The following is a 19,698-nucleotide window of genomic DNA, read 5'->3' on the forward strand; positions in this document are numbered from 1 at the left end:
TTCACAGTGAGTGGTGCTGAAGAAAGAATTCATTAAATAGCTTCATAATAACTTACTTTTGGTGCGACTTTTTCTCTTCCTAGTTTACATAGTATACACATATTTTGGGGAATAAATTACACTTCATAATATGGTTGGGGATTTACACAATTCTAGGTTTGTCCCTAGAGAATGCTGAGGATCACCTTTAATTCAGATATGATGGCACCAAGCTGTTAGAGCCCACTTTATCTAGCTGTGCAACAGGCGTACTTGCCTGGGGTCTGGATGGGTCAAGTTTTGTGCCAAGGCATCTTTATCTATAGACAATTAGACAATTCTCAGATGGACACTGCCAGTTTCCTCAGTGATTTTTCTTTACCTACAGTCCTTACTTATGAATAACCTACTTTTTTTTTTTCTCTATATACACTATTGCCTTAAGGCAGTTTACTATTATACTTAATTATTACACTATTAGGCTTGCTGTCCTGGAGGGTTTTTTGGGGGGAGGGTTGTTTGTTTGTTTTTTTAAGTAGTTAATCTGGGGTCATGGAGCCCCTTTCCTAAAGTGCACAAGTCAGTCTTTCTGGAGAAAGTCCATAGTTTTCATCATATTTTAAAGGATTCCATGGCCCAAAAAGTCATAAGGCCACAAATACTTTTGCTTTGCACTGTCATGCATATATGGTTTAAATCTCTTATAAACCTCTTATAAACCATCTTAGCTTATTATCACCTGAGATATTAATGGTGTCGTTGCTCATTTCTTTGTTTTTTTTTCTTATAATTGTAAATATTAAAATTTGGTAATTTTTTTTCTTAGTATTCTTTGCCTTTTATTTATTACTTATTTACCTGTATTCTAACTATAAATTTTTTACTTTAACATGCGTAAGTTTCTGTATTTGAAGACAAGCCAACGTATTGCTCTTTCCTTATGTTATTTATTTTGTCCCTTAAGTCCTAATCTGTTATCCACAATAGAAAGATACTACACATTTTGGACATTTGTGAAGTTTTTCTGCTGAGACCATTTTAAAATTGACTGTAGGGGGAGAAAGAGTTATATATGCATGAGTTCTCTAATTTGTATTAAACACAAAACTAATGTCTCTTTCTCTATAAATGTATAAGTTGTTTAGTACATTTAACATTTAGTAACATGTTCAAAGGGAAAAGTTCCCTAAAACAATAATCGTAATGTTAAAAAAAAAAAGATTATCATTTAAAGATGTGATTTTAAAAAATATTTTCTTCACTTCTGTTTCCTTTCATTTTTCTGTGGTCTGATACATACATCTTTGTGACTTTGATGCTGTGTAGATCTGGTTTGGTGTATTTAGTGCCATGTTTTATATTTAGCTTGATCATTATGTTCTTGCACGAAATAAGACCTTTTATGCCTTGCCAGTGCAGAAGTAGGTAATCACTGCTGTTATGAATGGTCTTTTAAGAGTTGAGTTTGGGGGTGCCTGGGTGGCTCAGTGGGTTGGGCCTCTGCCTTCAGCTCAGGTCATGATCTTGGGGTCCTGGGATCAAGCCCCACGTCGGGCTCTCTGCTCAGCGGGGAGCCTGCTTCCCTCTCTCTCTCTCTGCCTGTCTCTCTGCCTATTTGTGATATCTCTCTCTGTTAAATAAATACAATCTATAAAGAAACAAAAGAGTTGAGTTTGTTGATAATCTGCCACAGGGAAATGTTCATTGAGCTGAGAGATAACATGCCACCTTGCACAGGAGTCTAGAACTAGAACCCCGTGGAGTTCCAGTTCTGTCCTCAGTGTTGGGTGCATTAGTGCCAGCTGCCAGTGGTGCCTGGCTGGGCTGTAATTGCACCCCCATGTTGTTTGTAGGCTGTACATTTTCTGGGGGTTCTGAAATAGCTTGCATAGCAGATTATTTACAATTCATTACTCAAACATGAAAAAAAATTACTTCAGAAAGCATCATGAGTATTTTAAATTACTGTCTACAGTCTCTAAGTGCACTACAAATGTGCTGTAACTAGTAAAGCTTTCCCATAGATTGAAGAGAGAGTCTTAGAGGAACTGTAGTAACTGGATGCAGAGCCTCTTTGATAAAGAGAATTGGAACTGTCAAATACCTAGGAAGTAAAGAATGTGGCTGGACTGGACTTACTGACTTTACATTTGTCAAAGGTGGAAATAGATACTAGTATTTTACCATCAACAGTTATTACTATTAGTCAAGTAAGTGAGATTTGATTAAAAAAAATTCATATACTTTAGAGGAAGAGAAAGCATGAACAGAGGTAGGGGCAGAGGGGAGGATCTTAAGCAGACTCCCTGTTGAGCATGGAGCCCAACTTGGGGCTCCACCACATTAGGACCCTGAGATCATGACCTGAGCCGAAAGCAAGAGTTGGATGCTTAACTGACTGAGCCACCCAGACACCCTGAGATTTGATTTTATAAACAAATACTACTAATGAAAATGTTCTTGATGTTCCACACTATTTTCTATTATTTTTTATGTAGTTTAGGCACTATGTTAATAATTATGCTGTTTATTAAAGCAAAGTAAAAACACTTGAAAAATTGAAAATGCATATAAATATGTTATTTGAATGAGGAAAGTAGTGACTCCCATATTCGTACCGTGCATAGATGTCTTTTTAAATTGTGTTAATATGCAGTACATGTAACTTAATACACATAATGAACCAAGACCTATGATTAATTTTTACATGTGACATCTGGCTAGAGTTTTATCATTAAAAATAAAATTGCATCCACAGACTAAATGATCACTTCTTTTTAAAAATATATTTAAGGGACGTCTGAGTGGCTCAGTTGGTTAAGCATCTGCCTTCAGTTCAGATCATGATCCCAGGGTCCTGGGATCAAGGCAGGCATCATGTTCCCTCCCTGCTCAGTGGAGAGTCCGCTTCTCCCTCTCCCTCCTCCTGCCGCTCCCCCTGCTTGTTCTCTTTCTTTCTGTCAAATAAATAAAATCTTCAAAAAGTAAAATAAAATAAAAATATTTTTTAATTTAGTAGCTAATTTTCCCAACAGTTATTGGGCATGTAAAATTTTATTAACTAGATGAAGTAATTATAAAAACTATTAATATTGCAGGGTTTCTTTTCTTTTCTTTTAATTGTCTATTTATTTGAGAGAGAATGAGAAAGAGAGCGCCACAAGTAGGGTGAAGGGCAGAGAGTGAGGAGCAGACTCCTGGCTGAGCAGGGAGCCTGATGTGGGGCTCCATCCCAGGACTCAGGGATAATGACCTGAGCCAAAGGCAGAGATGCCCAACTGACTGAGCCACCCAGGTGCCCACAAATTTTGTTTAGTCATGAGTATTCTGTAGGTAAAATGGTACCCATATATGAAAGAACACATAAAGTCTTTTCCAAGTACTTGATTTCAGAAAAACCATTTAAGGTAAATCCAGCATCGTTGCTTGTATGTGAACCTTTTAAAGGCAATTTCATGCATGTCTGGGCTGCTTGAGGAGACCTCTCACACTTCCGTCAGCACTTGAATGATAGCGGCACTGCTTTATTTCCCTTTGTGGAAAGAGGAGAGCATGTATATGTACCAATATCATAATAATTTGGGATCTGATGACAGTTTGAGGTTGTTTAGGAGATAAGAGTCCTTAAAAATTATTGAATATAATATGTGTAGGTTCTCAATAAATACTGTTTGAATTTAACCTGAGATAGCTTCCTAATCTTATGTAGATGCTTATAGCCTCATATATTACCTTGATTTATAGGTCCATTTGGAAAGCATTGTCAATTTGAAAAGTAATATGCTATCATGTGGCTTGTGATTCTTGAAAGTCTGCCCTGCTTCCTTTTTCTTTCTTTCTTTCTTTCTTCGTAGCTTCCTTCTACAGATTGTCTCTGCTTGCTCCTTAAATGGTGGTATTTCTTAAGATTCTGTCCCAGAGTCTCTTTCCCATGCTACATATTCTAGATTATGTAGGCAGTTGCATTAATTTCCATGAAACCATTTCCATGGTTTTCCCAGATGTCTTCTACTTGAATGTTTATTCTCAACTCTTGACCTATGTGCCCAATTACCTACATAACATCTCCTGGATATCCCAGGCAATCCAGCAGTGTGCTTAGCATTAAGCTCATTTCTTTCTCTGCACATTTCCATCCAGCTCTCCCAATGGGAAGGGAAAAAAAGGAAACATATATGCATATACATGTAGAACATATGCACTTCTCATCCTGTTTTGGAAAGCCCACAGCTAGTAAGTAGCAGGCCTAGAACTCTTATTCAAGTCTTGTGAATGTGAATTTTCAGCTCAGAGTATATTTTCTATGATGTGGTGACCATATACTCTAAACCAAAATATAAAAATGCATGGTTTGGCAGTATTTGAAGCCTGTGCTTGTTAATCTAATTGTACCTCATTGCTTTTTCATGTCATTGTATTAAGTCATGCCTTATAGTAGACAGATACCAATAACACATACGATATTTTAAAAATTGCTGTTATGAAATATGTGGTATGTGAGACATATGTATGCATTATGTGTATGATTGTACCTAGTTAGAGAGATTGGATAATGCTTCCCCTTTGAGCAATGATGACATTCCATATGGAGGTTCATGAGTTCACCAGGCAGCGTTATGGTACAGGGAAAATAGTAGAGCGTTCAAAGCAGGTGAATCAGCTTACAAAAAGATCTAGTGGTAGGAGGGTGCATGGTATGTGTGGGCAGCTGTCTCTGTGCAAGGTAACTTGTAATCTTGTTACAGGTTTTTATATCCTGATAACTCTCTTTCCCCGTGCTGGCTTCCTTATTCTAAAAAACATTCAAAGCTGAAGTTTATATTAAACAAAGAATAATAGTAAGCATCTACCTTCGGCTCAGGTCAGGATCCTGGGGTCCGGGGATTGAGCCCCACGTTGGGCTCTCTGCTCCTCAGGAAGCCTGCTTCTCCTTCTCCCTCTGCCTGCCACTCTCCCTGCTTATAGGTGCGCGCGCGCTCTCTCTCTCTCTCTCACAAATAAATAAAATCTTAAAACAAACAAACAAAGATAGCCCAAACTTAGAATGTAGTACAACACCAAAAAGAAAAAGGATTTATATTGGTATAGTTTCTACTCTTGTTACCTAAAATCACTCCAGCATTTATAACCATTGCCCTGCTACCTTTTGATAAATGCGGAAATAATTAAATCCTAAGTATAAATTTCAAAATCTTTTCTTAAATTCCAAGTGACTTATTTTCTCAGTGCATTTCTTACTGTGAAGCTTAGTATCCATGCAATCTGTCTTTGTGTGTTTAAGAGTTAATTCAGGCTGTAAAATTCTATTCTATTAGAATGTAGTGTGGGGCACCTTGGATGGCTCAGTCGGTTAAGTGTCTGGCTTTGGCTCAGGTCATGATCCCAGGGTCTTGGGATGGAGCCTTGCATCAGGCTCTCTGTTCCTCAGGAAGCCTGCGTCTCCTTCTGCCTCTGCCTGTCACCCCCTGCTTCTGCACGTGTGTGCACTCTCTCTCAAATAAACAATATTTTTTTTTTTAAATCTAAGAAAAAGAAAATGAACTGTGACTTTTGAACTATACCAGTCTCCGGTCTGTGGTATTCTAAACTTGATTTGATGACTGTTTATTCTGTTTTTCTGTATATACATGTGTATTATCCTTCAGAGAGTAATTCTGAATGTTTGGTCTTCAAAACATTTCTTCAGGTGCTCTTACTCATTCCTAAATTGGAGAATTATGTTTGAGGAATGGGAAATTATTTTCATTGTCTTTAAAAAGTGAGCTCACAACTGTTTTTCTTTGCAGAAAGGGCAATTGCAAGACATGAAGTTCGAGAAATTGAGCAGCGACATACGATGGATGGCCCTCGGCAAGAGGCCACGCTGGATGAGGAAGAGGACATGGTGATCATTTATAACAGAGTCCCCAAAACTGCAAGCACTTCCTTTACCAATATTGCCTATGATCTGTGTGCAAAGAATAAGTATCATGTTCTTCACATCAACACTACCAAAAATAATCCAGTGATGTCACTACAAGACCAGGTAAACACGTAGGAGATAAGTGAATGATTTCTGACACTTCCTCATTCATATTTTGTATCTCAAGAGGCAAAAGCATTTTAAGGGATATGTGTACTGACCCCAATGAATTTTAAATCTCTTGGGGAACAGGAACAAACAAACTTTTTTTTTTTTTTTTAAGATATTATTTATTTGAGAGAGAATGTGCATGAGTTGGTGTTGGGGGGCAGGCACAGAGGGAGAAGGAAAAGCAGGCCTCCCTGCTGAGCAGGGAGCCAGATGTGGAGCTCCATTCCAGGACTGTGGAATCACGACCTGAGTCTACGACAGACGCTTAATGGACTGAGTCACCCAGGTGGCCCTGCTAAACAAACTTTTCTATAATTTTACATTTTTCACAATATTTGGTATATTTCCTTGCATATTATATGTACTTAAATATTTATAAAATTAATGAACTTATTAAAAGCTTGATTTTTGAAAAGAAAATGATGCTCTTTATTATGGTATCCTTTAAAAAATAGGAAATATTTTCAGCAAGATACCTTGCAATAGAAATCAGTCAGTTGTCTCATTTTATGATAGAGAAATCTTTATTTAATGAATACCTGTGTTCAGTTTTGTGACAAGCCTCCTAAACTTCATCTCATCTTTACTAGTAATTCATGTAATATTAACTACAAACTCCTGGAGAAGAGAAATTGTGGCTTATATTTTTAACATAACCTTGCCTTTTAAGTTGTCAAGAAACTTTAGATAAACAAATGGATAGATATGAAATAGTCTTAAGAAAAGTGGAGGAAATTATCTCATGAAATAAAATCACTTATCTCTTTAGCAATAGTAGCACACAGTTTCTCCACAACTGGAGTTCTGACTAGAATTATAAATTAATAGAATTCTCTATAAATATTGAAGGGAATGGGAATTGGTCCCTATGAGGAGAAAAGATAATATTTGGAAATACTGTCTAAGATTAAATGTTAAGGTAGCATAATTAGAAAGGTTTTATGATAGTCATACAGTTATGAATGTATCTGAAAACAGCTGAAATTATTTACTACAAAGCTAACTCTTATCCTACTCTGAAGCAAGAGAGTAACACTGATACATAAGGTTAAGGTTTGTTTTCTTTGAGAGCTGTTAGTAAAGTCTAATAGTATATGGCATACCATCTGCCCATATAATTCTTGGCTCTCTGCAGTATCCTCAATTACTCTTTTTCATAAAACCAAAAATCTACACCCATCAGCCAAACTAAATAACTCTTCTGTAAATGAGAAGAAACACGAGCTTATTTAGCTAAGTGGGTCATAAAAACTATTCATTATGTAATATTGAATACCAAGGGCAAGTATCCTAAATAATCCATTTTTATACAGTGTGTGGTAGATGTTAAATTTCTTTGCTTGATTGCTTTTCAAAATACATCTTGGCTTAAAGGAACATCTCTTAATACTCCCATAGTAATTTTAGACTTACCCAGTAGTATTTTTTAGAAAAATAGTTACCTTGCTTATTTTCTGTCCAGCATTACAAAATTGTATGACAGCTATATAAGATGTCTGACAGTGATACTAACCATTTTTTTTTTCATGAAATAAGAATCTCTGGAAGCTGCCCACATATGACATTTACAGGCATCATGTAGTGATAGATTTTCCCAGTTGCATTTGGATGAGATAAAGCTGTTTTTCTTTCAATAGCTTGTTAGTTATATATAGGAAAAAAAATCAGAAGAGAAGCATAAACACCATCTTAAAAGCAGTGAGATTACATAATGAGCAGCAGCATTTAAAATATGTTTGTGTGGGGCAAAGTAGAGAAATACTCTTTAGCTCCAGCTCTTTCTTGGATGTATTTCATATATAATATACAAGGCACTGTGCTAAACTGTTCACATACTTAATTATTTCTCAGATTTTAGAGGCAAGGTCCAAATATGTTGAATATGAAACTGTTGAGCAGGTAATAGCTATCTCTGCATATTCTGCCATCCTTAGAAACAGTTGTCCACTCTGCTCTCAAGGTTTCATTTATTTATTGAGTATGTAATACATACAGGGATTGTCTACATTCCTAAAGAAATAAAAAGCAAGGCCACATCTTTCAGAAGGCTTATTTGTAATTTACATAGAACGTAAAGTATAGATGTAGAAATGATAAAGATTATTTAAAGAAAACATCATTTTATGGTATTTTCACCAAATTATTTATTATTTATTATTTTTAATTTTTATTTTTTAAAGATTTTATTTTTATTTTTTAAAGATTTTATTTATTTATTTGACAGAGAGAGGAGACACAGCCAGAGGGAACACAAGCTGTGGGTGTGAGAGAGGTAGAAGCAGGCTCCCCATTGAGCAGGGAGCCCAATGTGGGACCTGGTCCCAGGACCCTGGGATCCTGACCGGAGCAGAAGGCAGATGCTTAACAACTAAGCCACCCCAGTGTCCCTTTCACCAAATTATTAAACCCAAAATGTTTCTCACCAGAATGTTTAACCCAGACGATCTTGAACGAACAGGCAAATCCATCTTGTTAGAACATTCTCCAGAATAATTACCCTGAACTTTTGTAAAGTATCAACATTGTGACAACCAAACAAGGTGTGTTTGGGGATGAGGCCTGGCAGTCCTCGCTAGAGGTGAGGAGACTAAGAGATCTTAAATCCTAATGTAATGTGTGATTAGTAACTGGATCCTTGATCAAAAATGTCTGCTCTTTGTTTTCAGATGGTTCAGAAAAAATTAAGCGTGTGTGTGCATATGGAGAAAATAGAGGCAAAAATGGGAAGTTAGTGAATCTTAGTGAATGAGTATACAGATGTTGACTGTATTCTTTCAACTTTTCTGTAGTTCAGGGATCTTTCACAATTAAGAAATTGGAATAAATTAAGAGGGAAAGTTCGAACAAGTGAATGAAAAGATAAACGTTTGAGAATATGAGGCTTGGAAGAGTAAGCCATGAGAGGGAGACATACTCAGTCATGGGAATTCTATCTTTGAGGCATGCTTTACTCAGTGAATTGGTAGGGATTGGTAGGAGACCAGTGATTCATTAGATCTTGTAGTTAGAAAATGAAGTTTACTCTGCTATCATGAAAATATCTCTGCTCTAGAGAAGATCTTGTCTTTAAAGTAACTGTCAATAGATAAATAAATAAATAAATAAATAGATAGATAAATAAATAAAGTAACTGTCAGGTATTAAGTGGCAGTGTCTTTTAGGATCTTTCATAATTCTTTTCTACTCATCTGTTTAGATTTGTGATCATATTTAACTCCTTTCTACACATCAGAAATATCTAGAATTTGCATTCTTTCTAGGACAACTTAGTAATTTTTTTCTTTTAATTCGCTATTAGGGCACCTTCTGATCTTTTGCATGACTTGATGTTTGTTGAAGATTCTGATTTTTCAGACCACACCTAAGATGAGTGCTTCCTAACTTATAATGTGTATATCAATCGCCAGTTAAAAATAAAGATTCCCATTCAAAAGGACTAAGATGGAACCTGAGGCCCAAACTGATTCTTATGGTTCTTGAACCACAGTTTGAATACCAAACATCTAGAACATAGTTCTCAGTGGGTTATGTGAAATTGTGTATTATAGACTTCCCAGGATGGTGAAGTACTTTGCTTTAAATTCATATTCTAACCTCCCCGTCAAAATCCAAATTCCTTACCTTGGCCAACAGGCCCTTTTAAATCTAGCCCATGTCCAATACTTCATCTTCTTGTTTACTAGCCACACTGACCTTTGGTTCATTGAATGTACCAAACCTTTCCCATTTCAAGGCCTCTGCACGTAGCAGTCTATCTTAGACGGGTCTCTCACCATTGACTTCATGTTATCCTTTTAACATCCTTGAGATGACAGCCTCTCAGAAAAACCTCACTTGGCTATCCTATATATTAAATACTTCTTCCAAGTTATAGTACACCGTCATCATTCCTTATGTAACTTTCCTATTACTTACTGATTTGTTTGTTTTCTATTTTTTTTTTTTTTTCCAGGTACCCCTGGGGATAAAAATATATGTTTATAAAAATATATGTTTGTTTTCTATTTGTTTAGTCTTTTCCTCTGTATAAGCTCCTAAAAGGCAGGAACCTTGTTCATCATATTATTCACCATTGTATTCTTGTGTTTAGAATGGTGTCTGAGACACAGTACATATGCTCCATAAATTTTTTGTTGAATGAATGAATGAAAGAGAGAACAAATGAATGGACTTAGGTTCTAAAAGTAGTTCTTAGTTGAGCACAATGCCAGTGATGATGATTACTGGTAGAATGAGCCCCTCTGATTGATGGTAATATGTTCTCCCCTTCACTAAGGTGATTTGGGACACACCCACCCTTCTCCTGCAGAAAGGACTGAACAGAAATTTCTGGATTTCGGTGAAATATTATGTTATGTTGCTGCTGAATGTTTTTTATATTTTATCCAGTTGTTATTCACTTTTACTTTTTGTGTAGAACACTTCCTCTCTAGTTTAGTGTCATAAAACTACCCACAGCTGTACAGTGGATGTTTATTTAAGTATAGGTATGAGTAGGAGTTTGGTATATAGTAGTTACCCAAGTTAATAGTAGTATTCATTTACCATGCAGTAATTACAAAGTTGGAATTTGGCCAAGATTGTCAGGATGACATTCCTACTCACAGATAGTGAAAACAGGTTTTTTCAGATAATTAATGTTGAGATGAATCTTATTAAGAATGTATGTCTAGGTACACTCTTAAGAGATGGTGCTTTCTTAGCTTTTTCTGCCACACTGGTTCAGGTCTGAGTCCACTAGCAGATAAATCACAGCACTACTCCCTACATCGCTTGTATTTTCCCTAAAGGTCTCCTCTGATGACTTGCTAGCCTAACTCTGCTTGAGTTATAAAACCTGACAGAAATCACAGTTTCAGATCTGCTCCAGGCTAGCTATAAAAACATCTCTTTTCATCTAGTATATCTACCAACTACTTCTGAAACATCCTTCTTGATAGCCTGTTTCAATCAGAGTATGGAAATACTCTTTGAATAAATTCACTGTGGTGACTTTATTTCTTCTCCCTGAGCCACTGTGTTCAGTCTCTTCCGTCTTCAGTCTTCTTAAGTCCATTCACCATGATTATGCTTTGCTCCTTTCATCTACTCACCTTCCCTTTCACTAGTGCCAAGTGTCGTCAGTGAGAGTCCAGACAGTGAACGGCGTGCCGGTTTGCTCACCTGACCTCCACTTCCACTCCTACCTATTCCAGAGCCTTATCTCGAGGTCTTGAGCAGGATGTCCCACTGCAGAGGAGAACCAGAAGAAAAACTGAAAGACTAGGCGAGTGGTGCAGGAGAGGTGAGAGGGCAGAAAATGGTGGAGGGGAACTGCAGTGAGGCTGGCAGATGAAAGGGTGAGAGTGGGGGGGTGGGGAGGAAGAGAGAGAAATTCTGCAGGGGGCACTTTGGGGAGAACCAGCTAACTTGGTAAAAGGAGAAGTGGCTAAATTCAGACTTTGAAAAGGAAACTTTTTTTTTTTTTGGAGATTTACTTATTTTAATGGAGTGTGCCAGAGGAACAGGGAGAGGACACAGACTGCCTGCTGAGCATAGAGCCAGACCCAGAGATCATGAGCCTGAGATTGTGACCTGAGCTGAAATCTAGAGTCAGCTGCCTAACCAACTGAACAACCCAGGTGCCCTGAAAAGGAAACTTTTTAAAAAGGTTGCTCTTCAAAGGGGGTCAAAGGATGGTCATAGAATTTCAGCAGTATGTAAATGACTCTTCTTAATGCTCTGCCTATTCTCCAGATTAGTCTGAACAACCACTTGAACCTTATTGACATCATTTGTTTGCTTGGCACTTTTTTCTTTTTTGTAAAGGAAAGGTCAGTCTCAGCTCAGCATCTTCTGATTTATTGCAAATTGTAAATCAGCCACAGCTTTATTAATGAGACTTTAACACATTACTGTAAGTGTTGATGAGATGAAAGAAAAAAACATATGTACATATATATTAAATATGGAACCTTCAGTATTCTCATAGTTGCGAGATTAGAGAAAGATTCTGTATGTTTTAACAGACTTTAACATAATAGTATAGAGAATTTAAAAGCAATAATAACCCATGTGAATTTACCTCAGAATGAATTTAGAAAATAAAATGCAAGGTCTTATATCAACATTTAAACCAGGTCTCTTACTTTTGACTAGCAGTGTTCAGCAGTCCCTGTGGTTACCCAGGATAATAAAAAGGCAAGAGTAAGTCAGTGGTCATAATTGCAAAAATGGTTGTCCAGTACGAGAATAGTGAACAGCGTGGATTGGACGTGGAGGTTATAATGAACATGATGAAGAAGATGAACAATTTTGAGAGCCGTATCAACAGAGCTTTGAAAGCTTGTGGGATGAGGAATTTTGAATGACTGGACCTAAGGGGTTTTCTTAGCAGTGGATAGGACTTGAAATTCTCAATGCCCAAGTTTGTTGATCAAAATAATGATACAAATGCTACTCCCCCTTCTTTTCACATCCTTTTGGGTTTTTTCCTCTTTGCTTAAATTGAACAATAAGAAATTAAGAAAATTATCTTGTGATATAGAAGGATGATTGGGCCAAAATCTAAGGTATGTGGGTTTTGAGCTTCAGTGTTCTAATCTATAAAATAAAAAGGACAGGGTATCCTAAGTCCCTTCAACCTCTAAAATGCTGATTCTGTAAACAAGAAACTTTGAGTTGATGACAGCAGTGGAAGGTTCATGCCTTGTTCTGTTCTCCACCATCACTCAACTCTTCCCTCAGTCCCAACTGGAAACACAACCCTTTTTTCCAATTCATTCATTTTTAGACTGTGTTTCTTGGAATGCTTTGGTTTCAGAATGCTTCAGGCATCACTGTTTGTGGGTAGAAGGAGACGGAGTAGGCAGGGTTCATTCTGCTCCTGTCCTTACTTTTGTTTTATGTATTGCAGTGGCTTACAAGGTAATCTTTAAAAATCTGTTCAATTTCAGTACATTTTTTTCCTTATCATAAAAGCAAGAAATATGAGAGTGTATCTTTGCCAAAGAGCTTTTACAGACCTCAGGGCCCCTTGGCAAAGCAGTACAAAAACAAGCTTCGTGTAAATAAAGCCAAGCAGTAACTCCTGGACCTACCTATGCTCAAGCCTTGCTCCTCCGTGTGAGCCACTGACCTGCCATCCTGTTGAGACTTGTTAGAAGTGCAGAGTCTTGGGCTCCACTCCAGACCTACAGAATCAAAATCTGCATTTTGACCAGAATCCCAGATGATTCATTTGCACCTTGAGTTTGAGAAGCCCTGCAGCAGTCCAGGCATTATCTAGCTTCCTGAGCTCTACACTGGACGGTGAAGGACACATGGAACAAGGAAGTGTGTCCTTAAGAGGGTTCAATTTAACCCTGACTGTCCTTAAGAAAGGTGGAAGAAAGAAGGATCCTTGAAGTTTATATTTATAGCTAACTCTTATTTCCACCTGAGTCTTTTACTATCGTGCACTTTGAAGTTGGTGCTGTTGATCCTTTCTAACATGTGGCTTCTAGAACACCATTTTCCCAGATTTCAACCTGCCACCTCCTTTCATTTCTCTCCCACACCATCACATCCACATTAAATCCGGGCTTCTGGAAAATAGAGCTGAATCGCTAAATATGCCTTCTTAAGTATCCTTAAACCACCACCTCCCATTCCTATTCTCTTTTCCTTCTACTTCCCTCTCATTTTGGGCTGAAATAATGGAACTGATTTTCACAGAACCAAAGGCTTTTATGAAATAATTTACCAGTAAGTGACAGTTTATAAGGACTTTTCATATTCAATATGTGAATTTTTTTTAAGGATTCAGTTTTTAGGTTATCTAATTTTAATTTTCTGTTTCTTTTCATTTGCCATTTGATATTTTCATTCTCTTTGGAACCTTAACAGATAGGAAGGAACATGGAACCTCAAATCACACTTTTTTTGGCTTTTTCTTTCTCCCAGTGGGAAAAAATCATAAACATCTGCTGAAATATAATGTGTGTTTTAAAATGCAACTTAATTTTATCTGCGTTCAGTTTTCAGATTTAAGAGTATGTGTTTGTACGTATAAGATAATAAGATAAGGTTTCTATAACTTTCCTTCTAAGAACTCTATTATTTTCCTTAATATGAGGGGTTTTTTTCCCCCCAAGATTGATTGATTGATTTGTCAGAGATGAAGAGTGCACAAGCAGGGGGAGCGGCAGGCAGAGAGAAAAGCAGGCTCCCACCAGGACCCTGGGACTGTGACTTAAGCTGAAGGACTGTGACTTAAGCTGAAGGCAGCAGCCCAAGCGACTGAGCTACCCAGGCACCACAGTATATGAGTTATTAATGCCTCCCCTAAAAAATAAATTTCCCCAGAACTTTCTGTTTTTCCCTAGCTCACTTCTCTGACATGTGGCTACTTCTGCACTGTTTTGTGCTCTGCACTACCAATAGGCCTTTTCTGGGAGGCATCCATCGTCATTCATTGCCATTAATTTATTGACTAATCTGGTAGAAGTGGTCCAGTGTATCTCCATGTGACTAACTCTTCTAAAATGTAAATGCAAGATTGATAAGGTGTCAGAAATATGCAGTTCACAGGCCTGTGCTCCAGGCTGAGGTCACAGCTTGCAGAAGATTTCAGTGCAGTTTAGGATGGTGGGCTCCCGACCCTTCCGACCCTTCCACCTTCACCACCACACTGTACCTAGTCCCTAGAAGACATTCTCAACTGTTTGCTGCTTATCATGCATAAATTTGCATATCAAAAATACATGCCATTTTTCTTTGAGAAATAGTGTATCACTGCTTTGTAGCTAGTGATACTTAGGCTTATCAAGCTCTATATTAATCAGCTCTTAAAATTTTTTTCAGCAGGGTGGGAGGCTCAGTGGGTTAAGCCTCTGCCTTCAACTCAGGTCATGATCTCAGGGTCCTGGGATCAAACTCCGCATCAGGCTGTCTGCTCAGCAGGGATTCTGCTCCCCCCCCCCTTCTGCCTGCCTCTGCCTGCCTTTGCCTGCTTGTGATCTGTCAAATAAATAAAAGCTTTAAGAAAAAAATTTTTTCAGCATATTTATACTTTTTTTATCAATGAGCTGATGATATCTGCTCTTTATTCTTTAAAGGCCTCTGAAAATCATCATCTTTTCTGTAATCATTTTGGTTTGAGGATTACTTTTTGTTTTTATTTGTTGAGCCGTTAATAAGTATGAGTTTTTATGAATAACAAATCTCTGGGAGTAAAAAACAGACTTGGTCGTGTGTTGGTACCCACCCTCCCCTCACCCAAGTGAATTACTTACTGTGCAGCATTGTAATGATTGCACTGTGTGGGTTTTTTCTTTCAGGATTCTTTCTCACTCCTCTGAGTGTGGTGATAATAGCTCCCTCTGTGATGAATTGGTAATTACAGATCACACTGTGCTCTCCTTAGTTGAAACCTGTGTTTCAAGCTTTGTAATTGTCAAACTGGTGTGATTTGTTTTAAATGTCTAAATGGAAAGTATTTTGCTATCATCAGATTTCATTTTCTTTTATATTGAACTTCAGTAATGAGTGTGTTCTTCTGTTTTAGGTACGCTTTGTAAAGAATATAACTTCCTGGAAAGAGATGAAACCAGGGTTTTATCATGGACATGTTTCTTATTTGGATTTTGCAAAGTAAGTTGTACCAAAATGACATGCTAAAGAATGCTTTATACTTTAGCAACCTAAAAAGAAACATATTTATTAAATTGTTATGATTCTGATTTTTTAAAAAAGGTACTGGCTTGCCTTTGCCACATTTAGAGATGTAATTTAAATACACCTTCTGGTGTTTTACTGCCCTCTAGTGTTCATAAGTTGATTATTGTCACAGTAATTTTAGAAATTCGAAGTAGACTAAATATAGGTGATACTCTAAAGTTATTTATCATTCTGTTTATGTGTCTTGTATAAGCAAGTGACTTATTTTAGGGGAGCAAGAGGAATATTCTAAACATGGGTTATTTTGTGGATCCATTTGAATGTTTTTTTGTAGCATTATGGTAAAACTTCAAATCCAGATCTTTTCCCCAACAGCCTTACTAACTTAAAAGACATATTTAAAATGTATTTTTAAAATGATTTAAGCTCAGACATATTCCCTCAGTCATTTCATTAGTAGTCATAATTTCACAGTAATATACTCTCATGTATTTGTCAACTCTAGAGTATTCTGTGTCAAATTTGAAAATTAAGTTGGTATCCCAGTTATTTTAACTTACTAAATTTGAAAAGAAAAAGAGTTGAATGAATTATTACTGATTTAGGTACTAACCCGTAACTTTTTGAAGAGCAAGTAATTAAAGGGGAATCTCCCAGATATTACATACATGAAACAATGTATTTTTATTTCTAGTTCCATAGTACTCAAGATATTTCAGTAAAATGGTAGCTTTAAAATTAGATGTACAGTTTTCTGTAAATAATTCATACTGCAATATTGAAAACATTTTATAGGTAGCTTTAAAATAAATTAATTATTTTTTCTTTGCAGAGGCACTGAACCAATTTCATAAACTCCATTCATATGCATATTTTCCCTCAGGGCTGCATTATCCTTCAATTGAATGTCTGTTATCCTTCCACCTAAATGATTTATTTTTTCCACACACAGCTTAGTTTCTAATACTTGAGGTTTCCATTATTAAAATAATATATTGAGTGCTTTTGCTTTTGGCAAGTCTTTTACTTGAAGCTCTGGTGTATGCTGGGGTTCTTGCAGTTGAAAAGTATAAAGTTTCTTGAAAAGATTAATCTCATTTATTAAATACTAACATGAATGTTTAAGGTTTTGAATATTTTCATAATTGGTCTCGTGTTTTTGGAAGTGAAAAGTATTGTGAAAAATTTCAGTAGACTTTTACAAGATTTTAAACAAACATCTGAAAGAAATCACCTAGCGAGAATGTATTTTGATGTATATAGTCAAGAACTATTGTAGATGTAACTAGTATCTTTTAAAATAAATTTTAGTTTGACAGACCTAGTAACTGTGAAGAGTAAGGAAGAGGAAAGAAACATCACCTTACCAATTTTTAGAATACTTTTATTCTTCAAAACATATTCTTGACTGCCATAGTACTTTGTGGAATCCATTAAAATACTTGCCTTCAGGAGAGAACAATCAAATTTGGTGAAAGAAATATTTAATCACTTAGCTTTTCAGTTGCCTTAAAAGAGTCCCTTAAAGCATATAAACTCAGTATATCCCAAGAAACCCAGGAAGCAGGTAAAGACAATAAAAAATGAAAAGTGATTTCTGGTTTAGTGATCACTAAGAAGTACACATTTTATTTGTAAACCTATATGTGTTCAAGCCATGTTTTGGCTCTAGTTTTCTGGTTTTATTCAGAACTGTAGCATAACAGAAACCTCTCCTTGTTCCAAGTTCGTATTCCTGTTCTGTCTTGCTTTTTGTACTTAGTCTTATTCCCGATTTTTTTTAAGCACATTTTGTCGTTCCCTTTTTCATTTTTCTCTTTCGTGTTCAATTACCTTTGTTTTCATTTCAGTTGGTGGACAGCACAGTTTTTAAAATGATACAAATATCACTAATGTCATAAATTTAGAAATTTTTCACTAAAAAATTTGTATAGATTGGACATTTTCAAAATGTCATAGAGTACAGGTAATATAAAGTTGAATAAATAAGTTGTAGTTCTTATCCTCAGTTCACTGAAGCCACATTTTTTTCTGTATTTATCAGTTCATTATATTTCATTATAAACAGATCATCCTCCCTTTTTACATTCATACTCCTTACCAGCAGCATCTATTACCTCAACTTTGATTTCAAACTTTACAAAATAAAAACATTAGAACACCTCTTTCATTTATTTCAGTCATATTTTCCTTTATAGTGAGTAGTATTCAGCTGAAAGAAAACTTTGTGAATGCTGATTTCCGTCAGTCTGCTGAGATTTTCTGTAATCTAGCTACCTATGGGTGACATGTCAGCATCTGTCTTAGATATTTGAATTTAAAAAAAAAAAATTTTATAAACATATAACGTATTTTTAGCCCCAGGGGTACACGTCTGTGAATCTCCAGGTTTACACACTTCACAGCACTTACCATAGCACATACCCTCCCCAGTGTCCATAACCCCACCACCCTCTCCAGGCCTTCCACCCCCAGTGAAAATTATTTTTGATACAACAGTCTTATTCAGGTGCATGTCAGGTGTGTGCCTTTGTGGTTATCCCCAGAAATGAATATGGGTGTTTACCACTGTCATTCTGGTTTCTCCATACCACCCCTGTTGTCTTTCTCAGAACAACTGAGGTGAGTCAGTAAAGAGCAGATATGTCAGGGCAAGAAACACATAACTGAAAGCTTCACTAGGTCTGAAATACCCTAGAGAGTATTAAAACGACAAGATTTTAGGCCTAATAAAGTTTGTGTTTGCACCATTTTTTCTCACTTCCAGCAAATATGTCACAACATTACAGAAACATTTCTTAAGTTATTGTAATCATTACAGGCAATATGCAAGAGTTGCCTTTTTATTGACCTTGGACCAGCTCTTTCTACAACACTGATGCTGTAGATGGCTTAGGGGCAGTCTCCCAAGGCAGGGAGATCTGCCATTAAATCCTCCCATTTCTTACTGGCTCTGCGGTTTCAGGCGCATCACTGCAGATCTGCCTTTTCCCCATTTGTGAAGTGACACTAATTAAAATAACTACTTCCTGGTGGTTGTGAGGATTAAATATGATAATGTATGTGAAGCAGTAGGTTTCATGTCTCACACAAAGCAGTGTTATGTTCTTTTATAATTCTGTCTTCTCTCAGTTACCACGTTGTCTTTCTGGTGTTTTCTGCTCCCTGTCTGAATCCATGCTGGCCCTTCTTATTCTCAACTCTTAATAAGGCATTGCTCAGGACTCTGTCTTTGCCCCCATTATTCCCTTTGGGGAAGTTTGCCCATTTTTCTTTACCAAGACATCAAAGCCAGAGGGCACCTGGGTGGCTCAGTCGGTTAGGCGTCTGCCTTCGGCTCAGGTCATGATCCCAGGGTTCTGGGATGGAGTCCAGCATTAGGGAGCCTGCTTCTTCCTCTCCCTCTGCTGCTCCCCCTGCTGGTGTGCTCTTGCTCGCTTGCTCTCTCTCTCTCCGTCTAATAAATAAAATCTTAAGAAAAAAAAAAAAAAGATATCAAAGCCAGAAACTAGCGTCATCTTGGATAACCCCTTTCTTCACCACATACATTGATCAGTCACCAGGTCTTTTGAGTTGGGCTTCTTTCACTTAACATAAGGCTTTTGACATTTGTCCAATGTATGCATCTATCAGTGGTTAGTTCTTGGAGGAACAGTATTCCATTGTGTGGATACACCACAGTCTTCATCCATCCACCAGTTTCTGAGTACTCAGATTGTTTCCAGCTTTTGGTGCTAATGAGTACAGCTGCTAGAACATTTGCATGTAGATTTTTTGTGGACCTATGTCTTCATTTCTCTTTGGTGTATAGAATGTGGGATTGCTGGGTTGTAGAGTAACTCTATAAAATACTGCAAAACTGTTTTTTCGTGTGGCTGTGCTATTTGCAATCTCACCAGCAGTGTATGAGAGTTCCAGGTGCCATGCATTCTTGCCAGAATTTGGTATTGTTAGGGCTTTTTTTTTTTTTTTCCTTTTTTAAAGTTTGGGCAATTCTAACAGATGCA

The 19,698-nt window shown here is 36.9% G+C and overlaps 1 protein-coding gene across 2 annotated transcripts in view; it reads left to right on the top strand.

Moving 5' to 3' along the window:
- Nucleotides 1-19,698, top strand: part of HS2ST1 (heparan sulfate 2-O-sulfotransferase 1) — a 173,411-nt gene that overhangs the window by 129,213 nt on the left and 24,500 nt on the right. For both annotated transcript variants that reach the window (XM_059375304.1, XM_059375305.1), the window contains exons 2-3: nt 5,766-6,004; nt 15,579-15,664. In XM_059375304.1, coding sequence (XP_059231287.1) covers nt 5,766-6,004; nt 15,579-15,664 — 325 coding nt within the window. The remainder of the gene's footprint in view (nt 1-5,765; nt 6,005-15,578; nt 15,665-19,698) is intronic.

Source organism: Mustela nigripes, chromosome 14 (genome assembly GCF_022355385.1).
Source record: "Mustela nigripes isolate SB6536 chromosome 14, MUSNIG.SB6536, whole genome shotgun sequence".
In the NCBI taxonomy this organism is placed as follows: Eukaryota; Metazoa; Chordata; class Mammalia; order Carnivora; family Mustelidae; genus Mustela; species Mustela nigripes.